Raw genomic sequence first — 17,724 nt, forward strand, 5'->3', positions numbered from 1 at the left:
CTGCCTGGAGCGTCAGGTGATCAGGCTGACACCGCAGGATCTTTTGGGGAGGAGATGACGTAACACACCAAGTGTTTAAATTTTAAAGCTTTATTAATAAAATAATAAAATACAGCAGAGAGTGCTGGGAACACTCCCACATCACTCAGGGGAAGAAAGAAAGCACTTTCATACTCACACACGCATGACCCAGACTGGCCAAGTCTGGGTGTAACGTCAGAAGAAGAGAGGGGGGAAGGTGAACGGGAGTGCTGTCCAGGGCCCAGTCGTCCAAGGATCTGCTGTGCTCTCCAAATTGCTCCAGCTCTCAGGAGGGTTTTAAGTCCTGGCTTATCGGGGGGAGGAGTGCTCCATTCGGGGACCTTTGCTCCTGGTGCCCTCTGTGCCAGTGCAAACCAGCTTCCTGTGGTCTTGACTTTCTCCAAAACACATCGGCTAGACTCTGTTGTCCTCTTTGTTTTCCTCTCTGCTGGCCTTCGCTTGCCTCGCTTGTTATGGGCTGGCTCTGCAGGTCTGTGTCTGTTCAATTAAATCTTCCTTTCTCACGGTTGGTCTGTGGATTCCGGGCCCCCTTCTTTCTTGGCCAGCAGCCGAGAGTCAGATGTGTGCTGTGGCCTTGAGCTGGCTGGAGTTAGTGTCTTATCTTCGGACTGAGCTTGCTAGCTGCAGTGCTGAGTTAACCCGTTCTTTGCTTTCTTCTTTTTCTCCCCCCTTGGCCTCTCGTACCTGCAAAGGAAACTTCCACACCTTTGACCCTTCCCAAAATGCTTTGCGATGCTAGCAGCAGCGTTAGCAATATACAATGCAGAACTGCCTTCCCAGGGGACTCCCTGAGGGAGGGGGCCATTGGGTTGTGACAGGGTTCCTCACAAACACCACTACCCCCCCTCCCCCCCACGGGATAGCGGGTCTGCGCCACGACTGGCCCATTACCGGCCGCTGTGGCCTTGCTGGGGGTCCCCGTGTGCAGGTTCCAGCCCCGTCCAGGGGGCAGCAGGAAGTGGCAGAGCTGCACGTCTCGATCCGGGGAGATGCCCTGCAGTTCTCTGAGCGGAAGAAAGTGCTGCTGCAGGCGCTGCAGCCCAGGACCTTTGTACAGACGGACAAGGCCATCTACAAGCCGGGACAGACAGGTGAGAGGGCAGGAGCTGCTGGAGGGAGTTTCCGGGGGCCCCAGGCCCTTGGGACGGACTCCCAGGCTCTGGGGATGGGTTGGGGGCCTAGCAGGGACTCTCACTTCTAGACCCCTGTCTGCACCCAGCCCCAAGAAGCCCAAACCCTGAGGCCTGTTTGGGGGTCTGTCTGGAACCAAGTGGGGGTCTCAGCCCGTCCTCGGTGATGGCACAGACACTTCAGGGGGCACCGATCAGCCTCCTCAGGTGGCCTCAGGAGGGAGGCGGGGGGCTGTCTGGGCCCTGGAGGCTGAGCTCCATGGACAGCAGGTATCACAGGCTGGGGGACACTAACCTTCCCCAAACAGCCCTGCGTGGCCCCGCCCATGCTTCGTCCCCAGGACCCCTCCTGCTTCCTGCCAGCGCTCTGCGGCTCTTCCCTCATGGCCGGGGTCCCAGACAGGGGCTGGGCTGGGGCTAGGGGGCCTGTGGTCAGGGACTCCAGGCGGCTGGAGCTGGTGCTCGGCCGCACGGTGCTCCAGGGCTGGGGGCACTGAAGGCTGCACTGCCCGACGAGCACTGGGGGACGGGTTGGCAGGCGTCTGGTTTTCGACCGGAACGCCCAGTCAAAAAGGGACCTGGTGGCTCTGGTGAGCACTGTGACCGGGCTGTTTAAAGTTCAGGTGGTGGCGCAGCAGGGCTAAGGCAGGCTCCCTGCTTGCCCTGGCTCTGTGCAGCTCCCCGGAAGCAGCCAGCATGTCCGGCCCCTAGGCACAGGGGTGATCAGGGAAGCTTCAAGTGCTCCCCCACCCTCAGCACCGGCTCCGCAGCTCCCTTTTGATGGAAACTTCAACCAATGAGAGCTGTGGGGGCAGTGCCTGGGGGCGCGGGCATCGCGAACTGCATAGAGCTGCCTGGCCGCGCCTCCATCTAGCCCAGGGGTGGGCAAACTTTTTGGCCCGAGGGCCACATCTGGGTGGGGAAATTGTATGCAGAGCCATGAATGTAGGGCTGTGGCAGGGGGTTGGGGTGTGGGACGGAGTGCAGGGTGTGGGAGGGGGCACCGGGCAGGGTTTTGCGGTGCAGGAGGGATGCGGCCTCCAGCCTGGCGCCGCTTACCTCGAGGGGCTCTGGGGTGGCAGTGGGGCTAAGGCAGGCTCCCTGCCTGCCCTGGCCCCGTGCCGCTCCTGGAAGTGGCCAGCATATCTGGCAGTGGTTCCTCGAGTTGGGGTGGAGCAGGCAACTCTGCCGCGTGCTGCCCACACCTGTAGGTACCACCCCCAAATCTCCCATTGGCCACAGTTCCCCTTTCCCGGCCAATGGGAGCTCCGGGGGTTGGGACTCTGGGGGCTGCACTACCCGCATAGCGCTCTGGGGCTGTGGGCTGCATCACCCGCCTGTCCAGCGCTCCAGGGTGGAGGCTCTCAGGCAGCCTAGGGATGGAGCGAGGCAGGGGGCATCTGCATAGGGGTGGGAGGTAGGGCTCTAGCCTATGGCAGGGGCAAGAGGGTAGGACGGGGGGGACTTCGCGAAGGGGTGGGGCGGGATGGGGACAAGCCTCTCACATTTCGCCCATGCTGAACTCCCCTCCAGCCGCCCAGGGCAGGGCCATGGGGGGAAGCATGGAGAAGCTGGTGCTGCGCTGCCCAGGCTGGGCCCATTCTGCGGGTTCACAGAGGCCGTCAGTGCCCGGGGCCTCCGGCTGGGACCTTCCCCAGATGGGAATTCACTCAGACAAACCAAGCTGGGGCTGATTCCCGCTTCTGCCTCTGCTCCTTTCCAGTGAAGTTTCGAATCGTCAGTTTGGACAAAGACTTCGTTCCCAGTACCCGGAAGGTGAGAGCTGGGGGTAGGGGAGATGGGGCAGGATAACAGGATCTTGGTGCACTGAACACATTAGGTATGTCTACACCAGGCAGACCATTCATCCGGTTTGAAATCAGACAGTTCTCTTCTTGGGTGGTTTGCCCCCGTCCAGTGCGTGTGTCTGGTATTGGATGGGGGCGCCATTTGGGAGAGCGCACTGCTCCGCCCCTGCTAGTGTGAACTCACACACACTGAGTGTGCGAGGTCACGCCAGCGGGGACAGGCCCACGCCATTCCTGGAAGTACCAGGATCTCCGGTATTCTGGGAATGCCTCAGCGGCCACCCTGGTCTACACCAGTGTTTCTCAAACTGGGGTCCGTGGACCCCTGGGGGTCCCCGATTGAAGTCCAGAGGATCCGCAGGCCCCGCTTATCAATTCCTCCCCCTCCCTCCCTCCCTCTATCTCCCGGAGGCTACTGAAGCCAAACCGGGAGATTTTAGGCGCTAAAAGTCCAGTCAGCGGTGCAGCGGGGCTAAAGCAGGCTCCCTACCTGCCCTGGCTCTGCGCCGCTCCCAGAAGCATGCAGCACGTCCCCGGGGTGGAGGCAGAGGGTCTCTGCGCGCTGCCCCCGCCCTGAGCACTAACATTTGAGAACCACTGGTCTTCACTGCTGCAGGGGGTGAGTCTCCCAGGGCAGGTTAACAGACTTGCAGTAGCAGGGCTTGTGCTGGCCTGCTGAAAACAGCCGTGTGGAGCAGCCCCCTTGGCTACAGAGCCTAGTGCCTTGGGCAGTGGCCTCTGTTGTTTGCAGTCCCTTTACTGCGCAGAGAGGGTTGATTGCACATTGCATGGAGCCGGAATGAGGGCACTGGGCACCCACTGGCGTTAGTGCAATCTGTGATTGGCTGTGGATGCCAGCCCTCCCCCCCCCGGGGTGACAGTCATTAGCACCTTTCAGCCTAACCGTGCTGTGCGCTCTGAGTGAGGTGGCAGAATCGGGCCCAGTGTTAAAATACAGATTGACAGCTCCCCTCCCAGCCATCTCGCCCGGGCACTGGCTGCAACGCAGACCCCCGGCCCTTAGACTGCCCCTTGGCAGAGACCCCAGCATCTCGCCCTGCTCCTCCATGCACAGACCAGCCACCCACTGCCCTGTATCCACCACTGCAGGGAGGGGCCCATGGGAGGTGCGAGGGCTCCAGCCTCATGGGCTCCCCTTCCTGTCCCTGCTCTCTCGGTCAACCCCGCTGCTGTCTGCATGATCCCCCAAGGCCCCAGAGACACCCCGGCCCTGGGGAGGTCACAGGCAGACCCGTGGGCAGTGGGGGGTGTTTCCTATCCCTCTAACCAGCCATCTCCTGTCTGTTTGCTTTGCAGCTGCCCCTGGTCACCGTGCAGGTCAGTCCGTGCCTCTCCAGCCACCTCCTCCTCCTGTCCGGCTCATCTGAGGGCCCCCGGGGGTGTTCAGTCGTGGGGATCCCAGAGGAGTCTGGGCTGTGACCACAGTGTCCAGCAATCCAGCCCTAGACCCCTCTGCCCTGCTGTGCGGGTGCAAAGAGTCCCAGAGCACAGGGCATTTCTGGGCTGGGCCCCATGGGGGCAGCGAGGGGACATTTGTGCCATCGGGTTACGTCCTCCCCACCCCGAGTTTGCAGCGTCTGGGGCTGTCTGTCCGGGAGGCAGGTGGGTTTGGGCCTGGCTGGGATCCCTGCCTGAGTCGCTCACCCCGAATGTTCCCAGCCCCTGAACTCTGGGTCAGGCGGTGACTTGATCAGGCCAGTGGGGAACTCAGCGGTGAGCTCCCTTGGGAGCCTGATGGGGGAAGGGAAGGGGAGGAGGGAGGGTCTCTGGGAGCTGCAGGGGTAGAGGGGAGGTGTGGAGATTTGGGGAGGCTGCGTGGCAGGAGGGGGGCAGGGAACATACCCACAGAGGCCTAGCACTTAGATGAAAAACGGTCCCTATGGCGAGTTCCCTGGGCTTTGTCCAGTCTGGAGATGGGGTGTCCCTCGGGAGCCTGTTCCCCCCAGGGGTGGTGCCCTCGGGCCAGGGCTGAGGGGCACTGGCAGGGGCCCCCTTGCCCAGCGGCTGCCCAGCGGTGCCTGCTCCAGGCTAAGGAGAAGGATTTGAGCCCCCGGCCGTCGATCCAGCCCCTGTCGGCAGCACGAGGCACTCGGGGGCTGCCGGGGACGAGCCATGTGCGGGGGCAGCGGCTGAGCAGAGTGTGTCCGTGTGCCAGGATCCCAGCGGGAACTGCATCGCCCAGTGGCGAGATGTGACTCCGCAGCAGGGCATCGTGGATCTGTCCCTCCTGCTCTCTGCAGAGCTGGCCCTGGGGACGTATGCCATCAAGGCGCAGGGGACGAGGCTCTCGTTCAGCGTGGAGGAATACGGTGCGCAGCAGGGCCCTGGGCAGCAACCGAGGCCATGGCTCCGGCACGTGGTGGGGGAGGGGAATTCCTGAGTCTCCCTGGGGCGAGGTGTCCGTGGGTCCCTGTCAGAGGGTCCCTGGGAGCTCAGAGCCCCGGGACTGGCCCAGCCAGCTCCAAGCTCTCCTGGGCCTCAGCCACCCCATGGCCACTCCTCTCGCAATAGGGCCCTGGGTGAGGGGGAATTCAGCCTCCCTGCCCTGCCCCAGCCCTGCCCCACTCTGCTCTAGGGCCCTGGGGGAGGTCTCACGTCAGCGCCGCTGTGGGGAGGCAGAGCCGGGGATTTCAGTATGGCCGGCCCCAGACATGTCACAATCATGAGTCAAAACCCAAAATTGTGAGGTTTATTTTTAATGATTGTTTTATTCTTTTAGGTCTGACTTTGGATTTTTTCACACACTCCCCTGCCCCCGTATGTGTGCAGGAGTTACCCTAGTGCCAACTCTCCCAAAGTTATCGCAGGAGCTGATCCTGGCTCCTGCTGCAGGAGCTCGCTGGCTGCCGGATGAGATGGAGCCTCCAGCTTCTCACCAAGCCCCCAGCATCTAACTTTATCCCCCCCAGCCCCAACTCAGCCTAGCCCAGCCCAGCACCCACCCACATCTGCCCTGTGCCCCCCAGTGCCGCCTCCTGGAGCACAAGGGGCTCTTCACACATACACACCCTTCCCAGAGCTGGTGTTGCTGGGAGGGGGAGGGAAATGTCAGTGGCCCCCTCTTCACCCCTGTAGAGGAGCGGACTCACCCCTGCGGTGCCTCCTGCTGGTGACTTCTGGGAATTAGCTCGTTCCAGCTCTAGAGCGCCCTCTGCAGGCCGGGGATCTGCCTGTCCTCTGGCCCCCGTGTCCCTCCCTGGACCCCAGTGCCCCGTTGTCTGGGGTGCTGCCCCCTCGCAGTAACCCCTCACAGCTCTGGGTCTCCTCCTCCCAGGGGAACGCCCACCCACTATCCCCACTTCACCTCAGTCTTGGCTACTGCCCAGTCCCCATCTAGCCCCCGTTCACTGGGGCAGACTGCAGTGTCAGCCACTCATCACAGGCAAAGGGGTTCGGACCTGCTGCCTCTGCCTACCCATGAGCTGCCCCCTGCAACCCAGTACCTAATAGGCCTTACCAGGCCTGCAGCCTGGGGCTTTCCAGGCCGGAGCTCCTCGGTTCCCTTGGCCTTTCCCCAGCCCTGCTCCACTCTAGGCACTTAGTTAAGCTCCCTGCAGCCAGGTCCTTCTCTCTCTGAACACAGAGAGAGACTGTTGAGCTCCTGGCTCCCAGCCTTTTTATACAGGCCAGCTGTGGCCTGATGGGGTGTGGCCCAGCTACGGCCGCTTCCCCACTCAGCGGAGGCTTGCTGCTTTCCTATCAGCAACCCTCTCACAGTCTCAGCCCTCTACCAGGGCTGATTTCAAGCCCTTCAGGGCAGGAGCTGGTGTCCACCCTGCTACAACGCCCCCACCCCCCAACCCTCCTCTGGCTCCTGCGGGGGAGGGGGAGAGAAGAGCTCTGATGTCTCCCTTGAAACAGCTGCCACCTACCCCCACCCTCACCCCATACACCTGCCCCTGACCCCCCAACTGCCTCCCACCCCCCTGCCCCAAACACCCTGCCTGACCCCCCAACTGCCTCCCACCCCCCTCCCCTAGCATAAGGGGAAAATGAAGCACCCCCAAACACCCCCCCTTCACTGGCCCATCCCAGGGCTGCACATTCACCCAGCCCCAACACACACTCCCCTCCTGGGGCTTCTGGGCCTCGGAGCCGCCCAGCCAGCTCCTGTCAGTGCCCCAGGACGGCCCAGACCCTGAGGGACAAACTGCCCTGGAGCAGCCCCCCTGGCTCCTCTGGGCTGAGCCCAGGGGTGAATTTGGCCCTGTCTGGCCAGGCTGCCTGGCGGGGGACTGCTGAGGACGAGGTCCCAGCTGAACACCAGCTCCTGGAGGGGAACAGCCCACTAGCGTAGCTAGTGGGGTGCAGGGGAAGCAGCCGCTTCCCCTCATCACATTTTTCAAAAGCGGCGCCTAAAAGGGCCCCGCAGCTGTCCACCCCTCCCCTAGCTCACTTCCCCCTCCTCTCCTCCCCTGAACGCTCCGCCCCCCCTGCTCCTCCCCCTCCCCTGCTTCCCATGAATCACATGTTCGCGGGAAGTCTGAAAACAAGCAGGGGCAGGCCGGCAGCAGCAGGTAAGCTGGGGCTGGGGCGCGAGAAAGAGGGCTCCGGGGAGGTGCGGCACGGCCCACTCCGGCCGGCTCCCTCTGGCCCTGGTCAAGCGGCTCCGTCCTGCTGCAGCGGGCCTGGCCCGCTCCCGGCCCTGGCGGCTCCGGCCCCGGCGGCTCCGGCCCAGCTCGGCCCGGGCCCCGTGGCGCCGGCCCAGTCCCAGCCCTGGCAGCTCCGGCCGAGCGCACCGGCCCGGTCCCGGCCCTGGCGGCTCCGGCCCAGCTCGGCCCCAGCGGCGCCGGCCGAGCACCCCCGGCAGCTCCGGCCCCAGCGGCTCCAGCCCAGCTCGGCCCGGGCCCCGTGGCGCCGGCCCGGTCCTGGCCCTGGCGGCTCCAGCCCGGCTCAGCTCCGGCCCCAGTGGCTCCAGCTCGGGCCCCGGGGCGCGGGCCCCAGGGCGCCGGCCCCGGTTCCGGCCAAGCGCGCCGGCCCCAGTTCCAGCCGAGCACGCCAGCCCCAGTCCCGGCCCTGGCCGAGCGGCGCCGGCCGAGCACCCCCGGCCCCAGCGGCTCGGGCCCCAGGGCGGCGGCCCCGGTTCCCGGAACGCGGCCGGAGCCGTGCGGCTTTCCCCCCACCTCTGCCATGAGGAGCCCTCCAGCCTCCCCGAAGGCTGTGCCTGCTGCTCTGCCGGGGGGAGCCGCCAGCCCCAGCTAGCCCTCGCTGCCAGCCCGCCCCTGGCCCCCTCCCCCCTGACCGAGCCCCTCCGAGGGGGGGGCGCAGCATGGCCACAGCGTGGCTGCAGGAGCCAAGGGGGGGGCGCGGCGCGGCCGGAGCAGGAGCCAAGGGGGGCGTGGCCAGAGGAGGAGCCAAGGGGAGCGCCTTTTTTAGATTTGCTCCCCCTGCATTTAGGACCTGGCTACGCCACTGGAACAGTCGGGACCTCATCAGCCGGGAAGGCTGCTAAAAGTCTGGTGGCGCAGCAGGGCTAAGGCAGGCTCCCTGCTGGCCCTGGCCCTGCACAGCTCCTGGAAGCAACCGGCAAGTCCCTGTGGCCTCTGGGGGGGGTCAGGGGGCTCCTCACACTGCCCCCGCCCTGAACGCCAACTCTGCAGCTCCCATTGCTGGGGAACTGCGGCCAATGGGAGCTGCGGGGGGTGGTGTCTGCAGGCAGGTGCAGCATGAGGAGCCCCCTGATCCCCCCAGGGACTGCAGGGAGGTGCTGCCCGGGTCTGGGAATGGCACGGGGCAGGGCAGGCAGGGATAAGCACTGCCTTATCCCCACTGTGCTGCCGACTGGGAGCCACCCAACCAGGGCCCGCACCCCTCCCACACTCCTACCCTCTGCCCCAGCCCACAACCCCCTTCTGCACCCAAACTCCCTCCCAGAGCCAGCACCCCTCACCCCCTGCCGCACCCCAATCCCCTGCCCCAGCCCTGAGTCCCCTCCTGCAACCAAACTCCCTCCCAGAGCCCACACCCCGTCCTGCACCCCAGGCCTGAGGCCCCTCCTGCACTCAAACTCCCTCCCGGAGTCCGCACCTCTCACCCTCTCCCACACCCCAACCCTAACCCCCTTCCCTAGCCCGGTGAAAGTGAGTGAGGGTGTGGGAGAGGGAGCGCCGGGGGGGGGGGGCGGGGATGAAGTGAGCGGGACAGGGCCTCGGAGAAGGGGCATGGACGGGGCAGAGTGGAAGGGGTGGGGCAGAGGGCAGAGCAAGGGTGCTTGGGTCTGTGTGATTAGACAGTTAGAATCAGAGAATATCAGTGTTGGAAGGGACCTCAGGAGATCATCTAGTCCAATCCCCTGCTCAAAGCAGAACCAATTCCCAACTAAATCATCCCAGCCAGGGATTCCACCACCTCCCTAGATAACCCATTCCAGTGCTTCAACACCCTCCTAGTGAAATAGTGTTTCCTAATATCCAACCTAGACCTCCCCCACTGCAACTTGAGACCATTGCTCCTAGCCCTAGCCCACGTTGTCCCTGGCATGTTCCCGCTCTCAGCCCCACGTGGTCCCTGGCCCAAACGCCATCTCGAGCCCATGTCATGCCTGGCGCTGCCCCTGCCCCTGCCCCTGCCCATTGGGGCCAGGCAGTGGGGGACAGAGGCTGTTTTTCAGTTTATTGTCAGTGGGGTTGAAAAGACTCCTGCCGGCTGAGGCTCCTGCTGCAGCCTCTTCCCAGCCCTGCTCCATTTCCGGGCCCTTCCCCTTCCCGCCCGGCCGGCAGGTTGGTGGGGGGGCTGCAAGACCTGGAGAGGAGCTCCAAGGCCGATGATTGCGATGAAACCCCCGAGCCGGGGCTGCGGGTCGGTTTCACCCCATCCCTCTCTGCCCCCCAGTGCTGCCCAAGTTCAAAGTGACCCTGGAGCTGCCCCCCGTGGTGACGGTGCTGGATGAGACGCTCCTGCTGCGGGTGTGCGGCCGGTGAGTGTGAAAGCAGCCCTGCCGGGCCGATAAAGGTGGGGCTAGTACCACCCTGGACCTGACTCCCCTCCCCCGCCACCCAGGCCAGGATCTGACCTGCCCCTTCCCTGCCTGGGCCCCCCTCTGCCCCATGCTCATGGTCAGGCAGGGGTCCCTGGGGCTCTCACTCCCAGTCACACGACCAGCCACACCCCAGCAGGGCCCCCCCACCATGGACAGGGGCGTTGGCCCCCTCCCCTCCCACTTACCCTCTCCCTCCCCTCTGCTAAACAGAGACACCTCCGGGAAGCCCGTCCTGGGGAGGGTCCAGGCCAGCCTGTGTCGGGAGAAACAATCAGCAGATCCCTGGTACCATTTTCATGCCGAGCTAACCAGGGCTCTGTGCACGGAGCTTACTGGCCAGGTGAGTGTGACTGGGGGCGGGGGGGGGGGAGGTACATGACATGCCGCTGGAGGAGGCTGCTCTTCGTGTTTTTCTTACACTGGCCAGAGGGGGCGCTGTGATCTGCCTTGATGAGGTTGGTGACATTGGTGTAAAGCTGGTGTAAGTGCAGGCGAATCAGGCCCCGGCTCCATCCGGGTCCCCATCTGGCAGGCTGGGGGTGGGGACTGGCAACTGTGTAGCAGGGCTTAGGGACTTATATGGCCCCCCTCACCACAATATCTCAATGCCTCACTGATCCTCCTAGCCCCTGGGAGGCAGGGCAGGCTCCTGTCCCCATTGTACAGATGGGGAACTGAGGCACAGAGATGCTCAGGGTCCGTCTGCACAGCAAAAACCCTGCAGCAGCGTCTCCGAGCCCAGCTCTGCTGCCTGGGGCTTGCGCCGCGGGGCTAAAGGAACAGTGTAGACGCTCAGCTGGAGCCTGGGCTCCGAGACCCTCCCCCCTCCCCGGGTCTAGAGCCTGGACCTGACCATCGACCTGCTGGTTTTAGCCCCGCAGCACAAGCGGGGTCAGCAGGGCTGGGCTCTGAGACTCGCGGCTGCAGGGGGTTTCTGCTGGAGCCGTACTCAGAGGGACTTGCAGGCAGCCTGTGGCAGAGCAGGGACTTGCCCCAAGGTCTCTCCAGACCTAGGCTAGTGCCCAAGGTTACGGGGCCGCCTTTCCTCATCAGCAGCTCTCGATAGGCGGGGGCAATGGAAGATACAGATCTCCCCGAATGCTCTCAGTCCCTGGGGGGCTAGGGGGCCGATTGGAATTAGCCAGCGTTACCACGACGATGGAGGACAAGCACCAGGGGATCTTTGATGGGCACGAGTGGCCACAGCCTCTGTTTGACGTCTCATCCCCACCACAGCAGCTCCAGCTACACAGCGCCCCCTAGCGCCGTGCTGGGGTACCGGTGTCAGGGCTGACTCCGAGGTGAGAGCGCCCCCTGCTGCTGACTTCAGCCCCCAGGTTTTCTTTGAGTGTCTCCCAGCCCAGCACTAACCAGGCCAAGCCCGATTAGAGACCTGCTGAGCTGACACCTGCGGGGCCTGGTGCAGAGCTGCTGCTAACGGGCTGTGATTCTCTCCCTCCAGACTGACAGCAACGGCTGCTTTTCCAGCGAGGTGGAGATTCCTCGCGTAGTGCCGACCGACTCTGGCTACGGGATGAGCCTCCAGGCCAAGGCGTCTCTCGTGGAGGAGGGGACAGGTGGGATTGAAATCAAGCACACATGCACGCCCCCAGGCAGCTCCCAGCACTGAACCCCCAGGGGCAGAGGGGTCTCACTTGCACGTGTGGTCATGTCATTCGTAGCCCAGCTGCTTTAGAGATGGGCCCAAAGGTAGCGTTGGGGGGTTGGATCTGGGGTTCTGGTTCAGCCCATCACTGGGATCGATCCCTCATGAGGAGTTCAGACCTGGGCACGTTCACGCAAAGACTAAACACCCTCCCGTGAGTGGCCTCTGGCTGTGGACTGAACTGGCAGAGCGGAGTGAAGGCCCAGCCTGTGTCGCTGGGCCCTGAGTCATGGCCTCAGTGACGTTAGCGCTTAGCTTTCAAACTGCAAGTGCTAATCGCTTAGCAACGAACCCAGATAACTCCACATTTAACCCCAAGAATCCTGATTTCCAGAGCGGCCGACACCTGTTTGGCTGAAAACTGTAACTGTGGGGTGGCTACAACGTTACCCTCGGGTGCTGACATCAGCGATGGCGAAGTGGCTGGAGGAGAGCGGGTCCAGAACGGCAACGGGTCACTGGGCACTGCTGAAAACGGCCCTTTCTGGGGGCAGGCCCTGTGCCGAGAGGCCTGTGTGCTGGGTCAGCTCTGGGGCCGTTCAGTAAGGAGCTCTCTGCTGGGGAAAGGGCCACAGAACCAGGAGACCCTGCTGGCAGATGTCAAGTGGCTGGTTTGGGATTAAGCCCCAGGGGAAGGTGGATCTAAATTTTCTAGTTTCCAGATTCCCCAGGAAAATCCTTCTCTGACCCCAGCCGAACCTCCCAAATTCTCCCCCAAATCACACCCTCCAGTCCATAGCGAGAGGGGGTAGAAATGGCTGCACGGATTGTTATGGAGAGAAATCTGGGACGTAGCCTGAACTCTGGTGGCTCTCCTGGCACCTTCCTCCTATCGTCCCTCCCTCTCCTGCTAGGGGTGGAGCTCAACGCGACCAAGAGCTGCGACATCATGTCTATAGTGACCTTTGAGGACGCTGACGCTACCTACAAGGCTGGAATCCCCTACACTGGCAAGGTAACGGGATTACCAGTGTGACAGAGTGAGATATGTCTGTACCAAACTGTAACCTTCATTGATGTTGACTGCTTGCTGGATGTGCTGCACTTCTGGTGCCCCTGTGCCCCATGCACTGGAGATCGGATGCGTTAGCTGTGCTCTCCATGTCCTCAAGCCCCCTCTTACCGAGGGCACAATGGGGGTTGAGCAACCAGCCAACCCTCAGTTCTTCTTCGAGTGCTTGCTCATATCGATTCCAATTAGGTGTGCGCGCGCTGCGTGCACGATCGTCGGAGAATTTTCTACCCTAGCAACACCCGGTGGGTCGGCTGTGGAGTCCCCTGGAATGGCGCCTTCATGGCGCTGGATATATACCCCAGCCGACCCAGCGCCCCCTCAGTTCCTTCTTACCACCCGTGACGGTCGTTGGAACTGTGGAGCGCGGCATAGCTGTTCTCCACTCTCCCTAGCTTTACTCATTAGTTCTTGTAGATAGTTGTTGTTATATTCTTTAGATTAGTAGTTTGTTGTTAATAGTTTGTTCACCAGTATAAATAGTTGTAAATAGTTAGCGGGGGTTAAGGGGGCTATTTTCCCCCCTTTTCCCCCGGCGCACAGCCAGGCTCATGCCCAAGGCTCCTGGCTTTAAGCCCTGTGCGACCTGTGCTAAGCCTATGCCAACGGGAGACCCTCACGACGCTTGTCTGAAGTGCTTAGGGGAGTCTCACCAGACAGATAAGTGTAAAATCTGTAAGGCTTTCAGACCCAGGACCAAAAAGGAGCGGGACTTCAGACTCAAGCAGCTCCTTATGGAGGCGGCACTTAGCCCAGATCCTCCTTCGGCGCGCCAAGTCCCGGCACCGAGCGCCTCGGTGCGCAGCACCCCAGCGGCACCCGCCGGTACTGCACCGCGAGCAGACACGGATAAGGGCCCATGGCATCGTCCTCCCTCGGCACCGCGTCCGCCACAAGCGCCTCAGCGCCGTTTCCTGTCTCTGGGACACAAAAGACCCCGCAAGACCCAGGACGCCGCTGTCCTACAGGCACCGGCTCCCCCGGCACCGGTGGTAGAGCCGCGTCCGCCTTTGGAATGCCAGAGGGCGCAGACATCCTCAACACCCTTGACTCCGGCACTGGGGATAGGGCCGTTGAGTCCTGTGCGGACTGGCTCACCGCCTCGTTCTGCGGTGGAGCCCGGTCTCCCTTCTACTCCGGAGACCTTCGCAACAGCGAAAGACCTCATCGCCCTCACGGAGCCGGCTCCATCTCAGCCCGTGGCACCGCCTGCCCTTCGGACCGTGCAATCCAGGGGCAAGCCTGCCCTGGTACGGCCACCATCTACGAGCCTGGACTCGCGGCACCGCTCCCAGTCTCGGAGCAGGTCCCGATGCCGCTCGCAGTCCCGGCGCCGATCTTCATTTCGGCACCGGTCGTACTCGAGGCCTAGATCTTCTTCCCGGCACCGGTCTACGTCTCGGCACCGTCCTGAGCATCGGTACCGATCGGAGTCCAGACGCAGCTCTCGGCACTGGTATGAGCGCCGCTCCCGTTCGAGAGGCTGCTCCCAGCACCGAGTCTACAGGCGGTCTTCGTCATCCCGTTCAAGATCCGGATCTCGGTACCGACAGGGACATCGGCACCGTTCTCGATCCCGGTACCGCTCACCGGCACCGTGCAGAGACCGCTCACCTGTGGACCGGCACTGATCGGCACCATACCGGGCCGAGCCAACGCAACCACGCTCGGCACCGCCCTGGCCCTCAAGATCGGCATCTCGCTCGTCCGACGGGGCTTCCCGATCGGCGTACCCTGCTCAGGGTTAGGTTGCCGACGACTTGGGCCATTGGCAGGACGGGGCAGAGGACCCTACACAGGACCCTGCGCATTGGTCTTTCTGGACCCCGTGGGCGTATCACCAAGCGCAAGGGGCTCCACCAGCGCCCTCTTGCTCGGCACAATCTGAGCCCAGAGTTCCGGAGGCTACCATCTCCCGTCCTCCCCCAGGGGGCATGGAGGCTCCCGTGCCGACACCCGCACAGGCCCCAGACCCCGGGGCAGGAGATCCTTCACATCAGGGACCCTTAGAACCGCACCCGCATTTGGATCCCTTACCCCCTGAAGCATCCTCCTCATCTTCCCCGGATGAGGCGGTGGCGGGCACAACAGCTTCTGGCCCGCCCCCAATAGATCTCCGTGCCCACCAAGACCTATTACGTAGGGTGGCACGCAACATGGACCTGCAGGCAGAGGAGATAGTGGAGGTACAGGAACTGGTGGTGAGCATCCTGTCGGCTGATGCCCCATCCCGGGTGGCGTTACCGCTAATTCGTACGATTCAGGCTAACGCCAATACCATATGGCAAACCCCTGCCTCCATCCCACCCACTGCCAGAGTTGTAGAGAGGAAGTACTTTGTCCCCTACAAGGACCATGAGTATCTATATACACACCCTCCACCGTGTTCACTAGTAGTGTCCTCAGTGAACGCAAGAGAGCGCCATGGTCAGCAGGCGGCAGCGCCCAAATCGAAGGACGCCAAACGCTTTGATTTGTTCGGGCATAAAGTTTACTCAGCGGGGGGTCTGCAGCTCAGAGCCGCGAACCAACAGGCGCTCTTGAGCCGCTACAGTTACAACTCATGGAACTCCATGGGTAAATTCAAAGAGTTGGTTCCCCAGGACTCGAGAGAGGAGTTCAGGGCCTTAGTGGAGGAAGGTAAAAAGGTGACTAGGACCTCCTTGCAGGCCTCCCTAGACATAGCGGACTCGGCCGCCAGAACACTAGCATCTGGAATAGCCATGCGACGCGTCTCCTGGCTCCAGGTTTCGGGGTTACCGCCGGAACTGCAGCAGACCCTGCAGGATCTACCGTTCAAGGGACAGGAATTGTTCTCGAACAAGACGGACTCTCGTTTGCAGAGCCTCAAGGACTCTAGAACCATCATGCGCTCCCTGGGGATGCATGTCCCAGGACCCCAGCGCAGGCCCTTTAGGCCCCAGCCACAAAGGTTCTACCCTCCTCCTCCTCGTCCGAGACAGGACTTCCCCAGAAGGCGGGGACGAGGTGGTAGACGGAAGTCGACCGGCCCCCAACCCGGTCAGAACCAGGGCCCTCCTAGGCCACCTTCAGGACCTAGGCAAAACTTTTGAAGGTGCGCTCGAGGACGGCGCGCCAGCCACTACCCAGGATCCATTTCCTTCCTTTCGGGATCGCCACTCCCGTTTCCACCGTGCTTGGTCCCTTATAACCTCGGACCGTTGGGTCCTTCGCACGGTGGAGAGGGGATACGCTCTCCAGTTTTCTTCGTTCCCCCCCCCCTCTTCAGGGACCCTTCTCACGAGCATCTCCTTACACAGGAGGTTTTTGGGCTCCTCTCTATGGGGGCCATAGAGGAGGTTCCCCCAGAGTTAAGGGGCAGGGGGTTTTACTCCCTCTACTTCCTGATCCCCAAAGCAAAAGAGGGTTTGCGACCCATTTTAGACTTACGTGGACTCAACAAATTCATAGTAAAGTTGAAGTTCCGCATGGTCTCCTTGGGGACCATCATCCCTTCCCTGGATCCTGGAGACTGGTACGCCGCCCTCGACATGAAGGACGCATATTTTCATATAGCAATCTACCCCCCACACAGGCGCTTCCTTCGATTTGTAGTAAACAATGTGCACTACCAATTTGCCGTCCTTCCCTTCGGCTTGTCCGCAGCTCCGAGGGTGTTCACCAAATGTATGGCTGTCGTGGCAGCATTCCTTCGTCAACAAAGGACACGGGTGTTCCCGTATCTAGACGACTGGCTGGTGCGCGGCCGCACCAGGGAGCAAGTTCAGGCTCACGTCCAAATAATACTACAAACATTCCACGAGTTAGGCATTCTACTCAACAAAGACAAGTCCACTCTGGAGCCAACCCAGAGAATAGAGTTTATCGGGGCAGTTTTAGACTCCAGACTCGCCCGAGCTCTTCTGCCAGACACTCGGTTTCACACCATCGCAAACATCATCTGCGGACTCCAGGCCTTCCCGATCACCACAGTAAGGACGTGCCTCGGCCTGTTGGGGCACATGGCCTCTTGCACCTACGTAACCAGGCATGCCAGACTTCGGCTTCGCCTTCTTCAGGCCTGGGTATCGTTGGTGTACCGTCCTCATCGGGACAGCCTAAACATGGTGGTCACGGTTCCGAATTCGGTCTTGACTTCCCTCGCCTGGTGGCTGGATCACAAGGCGGTTTGCGCAGGAGTGCCGTTCCATGCCCCTCAACCCTCCCTGCACCTGGTCACGGACGCTTCATCTCTAGGTTGGGGTGCTCACCTCGGGGAACACCAAACCCAGGGCCTGTGGACCGCATCCCAACTAGCCCTGCACATCAATGTTCGAGAGCTGATGGCAGTGCACCTAGCCTGTCAGGCATTTCTCGGTCTCCTGCGCGGCCATTGCGTGTCAGTCCTCACCGACAACACCATGGCCATGTTCTACATCAACAAGCAAGGAGGTGCCCGGTCGTCTCTCCTATGCCAAGAGGCCATTCGCCTGTGGGAGTTCTGCATTGCCCACTCGATACATCTCATGGCATCGTTCCTCCCTGGAGTCCAGAACACTCTGGTGGACCGTCTCAGCAGATCCTTCCAGACGCACGAGTGGTCGATTCGCCCGGATATTATCCATTCCATCTTCCAGAGGTGGGGATTTCACCAGGTCGATCTGTTCGCCTCACGAGCCAACAGGAAGTGCCACGTGTTCTGCTCCCTCCAAGGGCGATGTCCGGGCTCCCTGTCGGACGCTTTCCTCCTATCATGGAGAGACCAGCTGTTCTACGCTTTCCCTCCATTCCCACTGGTCCACAGGGTGCTGCTCAAGCTACGCAGAGACAAGGCACGTATGATTCTAGTCGCTCCAGCTTGGCCAAGACAGCACTGGTACACCACGCTTCTGGAGCTCTCGGTACAAACTCTGATCACGCTTCCCTTGTGCCCAGACTTGATCTCTCAGGACCACGGCCGACTCTGTCACCCCAACCTGCAGTCGCTCCACCTTACAGCGTGGATGCTCCATGGCTGAATCGGACAGAGCTACGATGCTCACATCCCGTGCAACAGATTCTGCTGGGAAGTAGAAAGCCCTCTACACAGACCACCTACTTAGCCA

The 17,724-nt window shown here is 62.1% G+C and overlaps 1 protein-coding gene across 1 annotated transcript in view; it reads left to right on the forward strand.

The window, feature by feature from the left end:
* The window catches only part of LOC135894694 (alpha-2-macroglobulin-like protein 1), an 81,392-nt gene that overhangs the window by 1,646 nt on the left and 62,022 nt on the right, over positions 1–17,724 (forward strand). The window contains exons 3-10 of the mRNA XM_065422832.1: positions 971–1,133; positions 2,896–2,948; positions 4,298–4,318; positions 5,157–5,310; positions 9,833–9,917; positions 10,191–10,320; positions 11,443–11,557; positions 12,501–12,601. Coding sequence (XP_065278904.1) covers positions 971–1,133; positions 2,896–2,948; positions 4,298–4,318; positions 5,157–5,310; positions 9,833–9,917; positions 10,191–10,320; positions 11,443–11,557; positions 12,501–12,601 — 822 coding nt within the window. The remainder of the gene's footprint in view (positions 1–970; positions 1,134–2,895; positions 2,949–4,297; positions 4,319–5,156; positions 5,311–9,832; positions 9,918–10,190; positions 10,321–11,442; positions 11,558–12,500; positions 12,602–17,724) is intronic.

This window comes from Emys orbicularis, chromosome 25 (genome assembly GCF_028017835.1).
Source record: "Emys orbicularis isolate rEmyOrb1 chromosome 25, rEmyOrb1.hap1, whole genome shotgun sequence".
Lineage (NCBI taxonomy): Eukaryota > Metazoa > Chordata > Testudines > Emydidae > Emys > Emys orbicularis.